The following is an 11,161-nucleotide window of genomic DNA, read 5'->3' as shown; positions in this document are numbered from 1 at the left end:
TGGAAAAACTGATAAACTGAAGGTGATTAAAACAGGAAACTTTATCATAGAGGATGTATTTATATCGACTCAAACCCTGCCTGTCACTTTTGTTTGTTTTTATTGTACTGCTGAACTTGCATTGCTCATGTAAAATTGTTCTCTGAAAACTGTACCGTTGTTCTGTTGACAATCTGTTATCATTAATAAAGTTTTTAAATAAAAAACATTCCGTGTCCTTGTTCAATGACGTAGCCGTGACGTGTTCTCGCGAGACTTAGCGGCAATCCTGCGAGATTTGTCGCACAGTTCATTCTGCAGGCTTCCTTCATAACACAACTGGATCATAACAGCATAGAATACTGAGTTTCTGCCCTCATGTTTAGTTCAGTATCTCTGCTCTGCCTCGTTTATCGGCACATGGGGAGGAATGGTGGGATAGAAGAGGAATAATTAGACGTTTCGTCGGTGTTCTCTGCAGCAACATCCTCCAGACCCCAGCTGTCATCATGTATCTTCTCTACACGATTTTCACGTCTTTAGCCTTCTTTTTTGTTTTCAAGCGGATGAAAAGGAGGAGATACTGCACCGACCTGACAAGGCTCGATGGCAAAACAGTTCTCATTACAGGTAAATGGATTTGCAGCGCGTATCTGCTCGGTATAAAGCTACTGGTCTTTACTGCTGTTATATCGGGTTCATAGTAGATCAGAGAGCACATGTCAGAGATAGAAACTGGAATATTTTACCATTTAAATCTTAAAGCAACCTATCGAGGTGGAGCAGTGGTTATTATTCTAGTGTCAGTGGCAGAGTGGGTCTCAGTACAGAGGCGGCGGAGCATTCTCGACGGGCCCTTATGATAGTAATTTTGCCATTCAAACAATCCCTCATGCTACCATCAAACAACACACTAATGCTCACTTTTATTGAGCCAAGCAAACCTATATGCTTCAGAAAGCAGAATTAAGTCACAAACCAGTTCACAAACTACACACGCACACACACACACACACACACACACACACACACACACACACACGACTGCAGCCTGACAGCCGTCAATCTCAGAGCGTTCGCTGTCCATGGTGCTGAAAACGCAGATAAAATCTCACTAGCTAAATCTGAACCATCTTTGATACAGCTTAAATATAAAATGAACACAGCTGGTCTAAAATTACACAATCTATTCAGATAGATATAGACACAACTATCTTTATCTTTTGGAATTCACGTATATTAAAAAAAATAGACTCGCGGTCTCTTATAGTTGAGAGCAACACAAGGCACATTCAAATAGGCAGGTGTTTAAGACCACAGCATTCTGATAAAGATAATATTTTTGAAGGTTTCACTGACTCACCAGTGGCTCCGATGTTAGGTTTTGGGTAGTACCGCTAGCGGCTAGCATAGTGTTTAGCTGTTTAACTTCCCTCCAAAGAGTTCAGAACACGTGCAAAGAAAAAACTGGTTCATACCGCACAGCCAATCAGCGCTGGCTTACAGCTCTGATGCATTCATGGACAGTCGTAATGTAAGAATTGGCAAATTGTAGCCCACACTCATATGCGTATACCTCCTCGCACACACTGCACATTTTATTATAATAATTTATTTATGAGTAAATGTGAACACATCACATGAAACGGGGCCCTATGACCTTGTGGGCCCTGGGGCGACCGCCCCCTTGCCCCCACTCTGGCTCCGCTATAGGTCAGTGGGAAAGAAATCCCCTGTGTAGAGTTGACATGTCTGTGCATGTTTGATTTCCTCACCAGTTATTAAACATGCTCTTATTCTATTTGATTGTTGACTCTGAGCTGGAGGTGGTAGTGAGTGTCTGTGCTGTGATGGTACCCTCCTCTCTGCACTCAGTCAGATCAGCCTCAGTCCCTCTGCAAGCTGAGTGAACAATGGGTGGATTCATGAGTAAAATGTGGATTTCTGCTAACAGCTCCAACTGATGAACTTTCTCTCCAGGTGGAAATTCTGGCATCGGCAAGGAGACGGCCATTGCCCTGGCAATGAGAGGGGCCCGCGTCGTCATCGCCTGCAGGGACCCTGACAAGGCAGCCAAGGCTGTCAGGGACATCAAGTTCAAGAGTCACAGCCTCAATGTGTCTCACATGGAGCTGGATCTGGCAAACCTGCGCTCTGTCAGGGAATTCTGCAAGAACTTTCTTCAGACTGAAAAGAGGCTTGACATCCTGATCAATAACGCAGGTGATCATCAGAGTTGTAACTGTGCATCCTTTCAAAGTCACACTCTCTCCAACTCACAGCTTTTTTCTGCCATCTTTCTCTCACTTTGCGCTGCTTCTCCAGGCATGCCCAGCGTCCTCGACTGGACGGATGACGGCTTCAGCATGTGCTTCGGCGTCAACCACCTGGGCCACTTCCTCCTCACCAATCTGCTGCTGCCTCGCCTACGGGAGTGCGCCCCCAGCCGGGTGCTCACGCTGACCTGCTCCAGCTACAAGTACCAGAAACTGGACTTCCAGGACCTCAACTACAACCTGCTACCCTTCTTCACCTACTGCCGCAGCAAGCTGGCCAACGTGTACTTCAGCCAGGAGCTGGCGCGCGTCACAGAGGGGAAAGGAGTGACCACTTACGCTGTGCACCCTGGTAAAAGGCTTTTCCATGAATTTGAATTGTCTCCTCCAATGCTGACAGTAATTACTACAGCATATGTTTGCCAAATTTCTGCCATTTATGCTGAGGCTAAGAGAATTCTCCAATTTGACATTCGTGCGCTTCTGTGTGTGACTGCAGGTTTTGTCCAGAGCGGCTGGACGTGTCACTTCTCCTTCCTGTTCCGGATCCTGATGCAGGTCGTCATGTGGATGTTTTTTGTGCCGTGTGAGATGGGAGCGCAGACCGTGGTCTACTGCGCCGTGTCAGACGAGGCGGCCAAACACAGCGGGGGCTACTTCGTGGACTGCCGGCCGGCCACTCTGCGGCCTTTTGCGAGAGACTCTGGTGTTGCGAAGAAACTGTGGGAAGCCAGCGAGAGGCTGGTGAAGTTGGCTTAAAGGAAACCGCATCTTTGAGTTTTAAGAACTTATTTCAGCTGTTGATTGGCCACAGTGGCCCAAGTGTCCCTGTGTTTAAGCTTTTTTAATTGTTTTTTATTTATTGGTTTACAGCAGAGCTGGTCATTTTGACAAAATATGCAGATCCTAAGGGCACTGTGGCCTCCAGGCAGCGCCAGAAATACTCTATTAAAGCGAATGATCACTGTGAACTCTGAATGGAAACGTTCATTGTTTCAAATGTAAAGCAATGCCCGATTTAATATTACCTCAAATGATAATGCCAGAGAAATCTGAATGAAGGACAAAAAAAATTTCAGTGTGATTATTTTACCATTTTACCAGCGTCTTAGTGGAGAAAAATCAGAAGTTGACCCATGTGCTTAAAAAAGAATGATAACTTGCAATGTTTCTGCTGCAAAATGTTTTTGAAATGACATTACAAACCGTACAGGTACTGTCATTAACTCATGTTCTCAGTTATTCTTTTGTAAATGTGTGCAAATGGAGGTGGGCACCATATAAAGTCTCACCTAGGGGAGGGCTGGTTTTGGTGTATACTGTGGGGTTTTTTTTTTTCTCCACCAGAAGAAAATGTTGTAATTTTTAAATAAGTATTAAGGATTGACATTTCTATGATACATAATACATCAAATTGCATTGAAAAATATCTTTGGAATGATTGTCGGATCAGTTTTCAGTGAGATATTCCATGCTTTATCAATGAGGAATTGTTTTACCATAATGCAGTAAATACTGGAAGCAGTTGTACCAAAAATATTCACAGGTGGTGCATTTGTGAGGCTGTGAAAATATATAAATAAAGTCTGTTGTCATCCTCATTAAACAACCATTTCTAATTTTTATTTGTGCTATTTGCTGTAACTACATTCATTTTAAAAGTATGATATTTAATTTCTTTGGTGACCCAATTATTTCTATGCAGATGATTAATCTTTTATGTTAATCTTAGTTTTCTTTTTCAAATTTAAAGTTTTTGCTTTTCAATTACATGATAATTACAACTTGATAAAACATGAAGCACTAGCTTACGGGAGCTTGTACCAGCTGTGAAGAAAGATGGAAAAGTGTGTCCTCTTTAAATGATCATTTTCTGGATTTACTCACCATTTAGCCTTTATTTTTATTGGTGGAGTGCAATAAGCTGTGTGTTTTGGTCGGTATGGCGCTGTGTGAATAAGACATGATGAAGCCACTTGAAGTCCAAATCCTCCTTCTTCATGTTATGGTAAGTTTTTTTTTAATTTTTATCCAGCCTTTGATTTGGGATAATTATGGTTACAACTGCTGAACTTAAGTTGAAGAACTTATTTTCATCAGTTTACGTTTTCGTTGTTCTTGTAGCTGGTTGGATCAAATTCAGTTGGAGAAATGTGTCTTTTCTACTCCGTCATCTCACTCTGCTCTCCTCTTGGCCCTTTCCATCTTGTCCTCCATGTTTTCTGATTGTCATAAACCACTCCTCCTGTGTCATCGCTCTCATATTATTTAGAACTTTCCTGACTGAGGAGTTTGCAACAATGTATGCTTTAAATGACATCATCACCTAATTTGACCTCGATATGCAAATGAGCCTCTATCATTCTGAAGTGAGGAGTTGGCAACAATGTGTCAGTTTTAAAGGTCTTTTGTTTTTTGCAAAACACAATAAAGTGCATCATATTTAATTTAATCACTAAGCATTTAATGGAAATATTAACATTATTTCACAATATGCACTTTCATTTAAATCATGTTGACACTGTAATATGTATAACACAACTCACCATTCAGTTCAATTCAGCACCAATAAGGTTCCTTCTCTCTTTGCACAAACTTCACGTCAGCTCAGGTGGACTTCGCAGGAGGAAAAACCAGGCTGAAAGCAGTGAGTGACAGTTCCATAGCAGCGGCGCACCAGACAAATTTACTGGTATTTTTTTCAGCGTGAGAAATACAGTGTGTGGCGTGAGTGCGTGGCAAAAGACCGAATGCGTAACTGTCACGCTCAATGCGTGAGACTTGAGGCATGGGGCCGACTTGACTGTATCCCGATGCAAGCCGGGTAGTAGTGGGGCACCATTAGGTAGGTTCCCGACGTGTCATTGTAATGTATCCGGGGGTTTCAAGTTGTGTCGCTGATATCCGCTGTCTGTCGGGGCCCCCTACTAGCAACTAACCGGTGAATACTTGGAAAAGGGACCCAGGCGGGGGGATGTTCGTCACGCTGTCGTTGCAAGTGTCAAGTGTAGCACCTTTAATTTGTCATTGAAATTGACTGATGTCAGCCGTCCCTCGGGGCCCCCTTCAGCTCGGGGCCCTAGGCAAATGCCTATGTTGCCTACCCCATAGCGACGCCTCTGCATAAACCATGCAATGACATATGGATTGTTTTGTTGTATCCTCTTTAAGTGTAATTTAATGTTATGAATATCAAAAATACAATATTTCACAATATGAAAATGCATCAAACTTTATATTGCTATGGGTGTAAAAATAACTGATTCATATACTGCCTGTCTTCGTGTGAATGTGTGTTTATTAGAGGTGACTCGTTGAATGTGGCCAATTGTGAGTGTCAGTGATTGTGCTTGCCCTGTGACAGACCGGCACTTTTGCACTACATGTAAAAATAAAGAAAGAAATAAAGAAGTTGCTGTGTACAAACACGGAAGGAGAAAGCAGTTTTCTATTTAAATGGTCATTTTATTGATAACACCTTAACACATTTTTCTTGAAGTTAGAGAAACACGTGTAGCACGTAAGAGAACAGAGCAATAATCCGAAGAATCTGAGAACTAGAGGATTAATATTATATTACAGAAGAAAAACCCAAAGTGACGTAAAGAGAGACGAGGGGAAAGAAAGAGCCGACTGCAGAGAAAAATGATCCAAGCGGGTTGGAAACAGAAGGAATCAAGAGGGGGAGAGGCGAAGAGTGAAAGACACTCTACAGAGAGAAGCACACTCAGTGTTGTCAGTGCAACTTGAGTCGCTGGCTGGAGGAAGGAGATGGCTGAACTCCAGTTTATCTCAGTGAGGCTTCATCTGAGTGAGAGAGAGAAAGAGAAAACACTGACCTCTAGAGACCAGAAGAGGACAGTGCGCTTGGTTTACATGCAGGGCTGCACAAGTCAAAAGGCCAATAATGCAAATAATCATGTAAAGCTGCTGTGAAGCATCAGCCTGCCACTCATCTGTTTGTGCTTTACTTCAGTCGGCAGCGCCCCCTGCTGGAGACGCACGCCTCTTTGATATCTCTTGTGTTCTCTCAGCTACTTTATGTACAAAAGGAAGCCGCTCTGCACTGACAACACAGAGCTCCATAGAAAAGCATGCAAAATCAACGTCATCATCATCATCATCGTCATCATCATCGTCATCATCGTCAACCTCCTCGTCATCATTCCCAGAGCCGCAGTCTTTTATAGAATAATTCTTAGCATTATAGTCATCTCCGTTATATCATCTTGAGACAAAAATAGTTATATGCACTTAAAAAGCTGAGAAAATAGAGAAAGGTGGAGTATACCAGCATTCAGTAGAAAATGAGAACCCAAAAGAAAACAAACGAAAGAAAAAAAAACACCAAAAAACGAGTTTCCTGTTGAACTGTCATGCAAAGAAAATCCCAGCGACGCTGCTAGTTAAGTCGTGTAATACTGTGAACTCCCTTGTTTTTAAATGTGATTCTTATACTGGTTTTCAAGGCTAATTACACACTAAGCAGGACAGAAGAACAACACCTTTGTACTGTACATGCTGCTATTTCTTCGTTTTATAGAGGGGGGGTCAGGGGGTGGTTGGGGTCAGGTTAGCACAGTCACACATGAACGGCCCTTCGGGTGACATTTGAACTTTTTTTTTCCCATCACAATATGTGGAACTAGACGTGAACATTATCACTTGGATGAGACACCGGTACAACGCGACGTCTCGGCGGGTGACCTCCTAAAAGAAACTCCTTCAGTACAGAAAAACCTCATGTGGGGAGGGATGCTTCACACACTCTGGAACTAGTATCAGAAAACTTTTAAAGGTACAGTATGAATGATTTCTTAACAGAAGCAAATTTAGCGATGAAACTATCAATGGATACTATGATACTGTATTTTAGTGCTCTGTATGTTTGGTTTCCTATGAATTTATCTCATGAAGTCAGAAATCCAACCTGTTAAATACCGTGGCATTCCATAAATGTTCATACTGGACCTTGAAAGTGACAATTGTCCCAAATTGGTAACAACCTCAGTGGAGGAAAGAAGAGAGAGACATAAAAAGGTCAAAAACTCAAATCAAAAGAAAGAAACAAAGCACAAAAAGTAAAAAGAAGTCACACCATGTTGGTCATTACTGAAAAAAAAATCACATGCAGAATGCAGATTGGGAGTACTATCCCTTTAAAAACAGTCTACATGACGCACTGACCCTTTAAACGACCACAGGCGGTACTCGCACAAGTGCATGAGCTGTACAATAGGAACATAAAGACGAAGCAGAAGGAGGAAAAATAAACAATAAAATCAACTCTAAAATAAATAAATAAATATCCAAAATAAATAGAAACCTGAGGACTTGTTCACCAAAGCGACTGCCTGCTCTCTGAACCTCTTGGTCAGGGCCAATAAGGGGTGGGGCTAATGTGAAGGCAGCCAACGGCGGACAAGCAAATAAAAATCAGTTCTCAGTGCTGCAAAGTACATTCGTTCAAAGCACTTCAATTTTATGAAAAAGCTGATAATACCTCATCGTGAAACAACTCAGAATGAAAATAAACAAAAAATTGCAAAAAAAAAAAAGTGTAATGAACTCATAAAAAAAACTCCTGGGCAGAAGGCGAGGGACTGATATGTCCTCTGAAAATAAACCCTTCTTGTGTCAGCTCTCACACCAACAAAACATTTCCTATCAGAGAGAATGCACACACACACACACACACACAAACACACAAATAGTGCACCCAGTGGCAGGAGACTGTCCTGAAACTACAAACCACCCACCATTTGTCATCACTGTTCAGAAATCGCGTGCAGGGACACGTTAAAACTGCAGCAGCTTTCTAAACTCTGAAAAGGTCACACATCCACATTCGGAGCAGAAATACCTTCTTTTTGTTAGTGTGACGGAAGAGAGGAAGGAAAAAAAACACCTGCTGTTATGTTTCACACTGTTGGGATATTAGAGAGTTAAAAATATCTCATATTTTCTGAAAAGAGCTCGGAGTGGGGATTCAGCTGTTGCGTAGCAACAGCAGGAGCCACCAAAGGTGCGTCCCCATATTCTCCAGCACCTGTTTAGCATCGCTTTCTAAAATGTAAAGCGAGCGCCGGATGGGGGCTGAGGTGCAGCTTGCTGAGCGTTAGAAACAAAGGTATAGATGTAGGGGTCAAAGGGCAAAATATGACCGACTATCAAGGATTATAGCATAGCGGTGACATTTGGTACAGTATAACAACTCATATCTACTCCGTTTATCTTAAAACCTCTCTTTATAACATGTTATTGATATTCTCTGTAATTTGTATGTAGTCTTTGAAATGCAGTCATTATAATGCATGATATTCCTGATTCCTCCAGTTAAAGGCGATGTTCAATATCATGTTAAGATATTACAACACAATGTAGTGTAATACGACTAAAAAACAATGTCTTATTTTCTCTATTAAATGTTACCAAAATGTTAAATACATCAAGTCACTCCAGTGACTCACATCAGCAGGTCTCCTCATCTGGCCAAATTCCTGCAACAGCCAGCAAGAGCATGAGGCTGGTGTCAAATTACAAACACAACTCTGCATGTCAGCAGGCTGTGCATGAGAAGAGGTGCTGAATGGAAGCCAGATGATTAGAGGAAAGAGGGATTTTAGAAAGAGGGGTCGAAAATATTTGATCTAAACAATCTAAAACAACTGAAAATCAATGTTAAGTATAAAATCGACACAAATCACAATTATTTCTCAAATTGGGGTTTTTAAATGGGACATACTCCTCACTGGATTTACATCACCAAGTGCGATCTGCAGGTGAAAAGTATCAATCAGGTGCACTGGAGATGCGAAAAGTAAAAAAAGATAAAGTTATTTTGACAAGTGTAAAATTTCTTATTTTCAAGATTGTACAAATATCACACAAGCAGCACCTCGTTCAGAGTTAAGTAACTTTTTCCATCAAGCTTTCTGTGATGGCCTTTGTTGCCAAACCACAATAATGTTATAATAATAATTTTTCTGCAATTAAAGAGACCTGATGAGGTTAAATGATGCCATAAATGAGAGAGGTCACATTGTTTCTACGTAGTCTCAAAAAATATCTTTAACATACACATTTATGTATATTTGTGATCTGAAGGCAGGTTCTGCTCAGTCAAAGCAGGGCCTGACTATAAAGTAAAGTTTAGATAATATAATCTTTACATTCTATTTAAATTTAGCTGTGATACTGCATCACATACATGCACACACTTCCTTTATATGACACCATAATAACCTATTTTGTTATAATGAGATGAAGCAATGAGTTATTCTGAGTTTTTCTTTAAATCATTAAATATAGCATCTTGATACTTTTTTTTTTGGTATTATGCTTATGGAAAAGCAAAAAAAAAGCATGTAGAAAAAATTCACCTTTCTATGTCCTTTCAGGAGGTGAACTCATGCTTTCAATCTCGCAATCACACAGGACAATCCAGGTTTACACATGATGGAAATGCAAATAAAAGAGAAAATTCCTGCTGCTTTGCTGCACAAACATGGTGTGTTAAGCTGATCCTCTGACAAGAAACAACAAACAAAGTTTCCTCCAGCTCTGCTGTACTTATTGGGTGTGTACCAGCATATAGGCACACACACATACACACACACACACGCACAAAAAAAGAAAGAAACAAGCCATGAGTTTGGGTGCAGTATTATAGCAAAAATACAAGAAGCAAACTACAAAAACTGCCAATATCATATTCCACTTAATAGCCACAATTGAAAAAAATTATAACATCCACTGTTAATATAGGGGAAAAACATGCATCCTTAAAAAGATAAAAGAAAAAAAAAAAAGACTTCCTTCAACTCTAGAAACCACTGGCATCAAGAATTTTGAATTACACAAATTACATACAGTTTCAAATGTGTAATAATACTCATGATTATAGTAACAATATAGCAATGATAATAATAGACTTTACTTAAAACTTTACATACTGTATTTCCAGTGCAGTGTTTGTCACACAAGTGTGGTTTCACAGGGAGGACAAACAGGTCGGTGTCACAAAACAAAACGAAACGAAAGAAAAAACAATCGATTGGGACCACAGGTAGGAGAAATCACACTCAGTGCTGAAAAAAGACCCCCCCTCCCCCCCATCTAACAGCCAGTGTGCTCGAAGGCAGAAGAAGAAGAAGAAGAAGAGGAAGCTGGAGGAGGCTGAGCTCTTGGATTTGGAGGTTTCTTGTCAAGTTTTCTTATTGAAGGTGACAGATCGGCGGGGGACAGCGGCAGAGATGCATGCTGAGTGATGGGGGGGGCAAGCAGAAGGCTCTGATGCCACCACCAAACTGACCAGTAGACGTGTTCCTTCATCCCTTTCTCCTCCTCCTCCTCCTCCTCCTCCTCTCTCTCTCCAGCAGAGCACTCCCGGCAGACAGAACTGCAGCGGTCAATCCTGTGGAGGGAAATCAGCAGCACCAAATCAATTAGCTGCAAAACTGTGCGGTTAATTACATACATCTTTATTAAAGGAGCACTGAAAAGGAACTGAGAAGCAACTCTGTTTTCCCCTATCAAAGATGTTTGGTATTGAGGACGCTAACCTGTCAAACAGTAATCTGAAGCAGTGTAATACCATTTTGTACCATGAGAGGGTGGCGTGAGACACTCCTACCTCACTGCAGCGGTGCTGCCGGGGCGCCTGAGCAGTGGAAGTGGATGTTCTGCCACTTGCTGTCTCTGCGATGCCACACGCGGGTCTCCTCCGACTGACTGGACCGCGGTCGGCCCTGACCGTCGACGTACTGAGTCAGGCGGATGTAGGCGATGCAGGCCGCGTCCTCGCCGATCAGGTGCACGTGAGGGTTCAGGATGGTGGTGTGGATGGGCTTGCTGTTCTTTGCCAAAACTGGAAAATATCAGTGAGGATGGAATCTAAGTGATGA

The 11,161-nt window shown here is 41.7% G+C and overlaps 2 protein-coding genes across 10 annotated transcripts in view; one reads left to right on the top strand and one right to left on the bottom strand.

Moving 5' to 3' along the window:
• Positions 1-293: 293 nt before the first annotated feature.
• On the top strand, positions 294-3,585 carry LOC115398078 (retinol dehydrogenase 14). Its single transcript, XM_030104717.1, has 4 exons — positions 294-609; positions 1,960-2,202; positions 2,305-2,607; positions 2,755-3,585. Exons 1-4 carry the CDS (start codon positions 489-491, stop codon positions 3,012-3,014), a joined length of 927 nt encoding a protein of 308 aa, XP_029960577.1. The 5' UTR covers positions 294-488; the 3' UTR covers positions 3,015-3,585.
• Positions 3,586-10,368: 6,783 nt separating this feature from the next.
• Positions 10,369-11,161, bottom strand: part of camk2b1 (calcium/calmodulin-dependent protein kinase (CaM kinase) II beta 1) — a 74,471-nt gene continuing 73,678 nt past the window's right edge. For 3 of the 9 annotated variants that reach the window (XM_030105638.1, XM_030105639.1, XM_030105640.1), the window contains 2 exons: positions 10,891-11,124; positions 10,375-10,671 (listed from right to left, as the gene is read on the bottom strand). In XM_030105638.1, coding sequence (XP_029961498.1) covers positions 10,892-11,124 — 233 coding nt within the window. In that variant the 3' untranslated portion in view covers positions 10,375-10,671; position 10,891. Of the gene's footprint in view, positions 10,672-10,890; positions 11,125-11,161 lie in introns of all 9 variants that reach the window. The other 6 variants (XM_030105637.1, XM_030105643.1, XM_030105644.1 and 3 more) reach the window with 4 other exon arrangements.

The sequence above is a fragment of the Salarias fasciatus genome, chromosome 12 (assembly GCF_902148845.1).
Source record: "Salarias fasciatus chromosome 12, fSalaFa1.1, whole genome shotgun sequence".
Lineage (NCBI taxonomy): Eukaryota > Metazoa > Chordata > Actinopteri > Blenniiformes > Blenniidae > Salarias > Salarias fasciatus.
The sequence above is the reverse complement of the archived record's forward strand: the minus strand, read 5'-3'. Positions and strand labels throughout refer to the sequence as shown.

Coding starts and splice junctions, on each gene's coding strand:
- LOC115398078 (XM_030104717.1), top strand. CDS start 489: ATGTATCTTCTCTACACGATTTTCACGTCTTTAGCCTTCTTTTTTGTT. Junction 610..1,959: donor CAAAACAGTTCTCATTACAG/GTAAATGGATTT, acceptor CTTTCTCTCCAG/GTGGAAATTCTGGCATCGGC. Junction 2,608..2,754: donor CACTTACGCTGTGCACCCTG/GTAAAAGGCTTT, acceptor GTGTGACTGCAG/GTTTTGTCCAGAGCGGCTGG.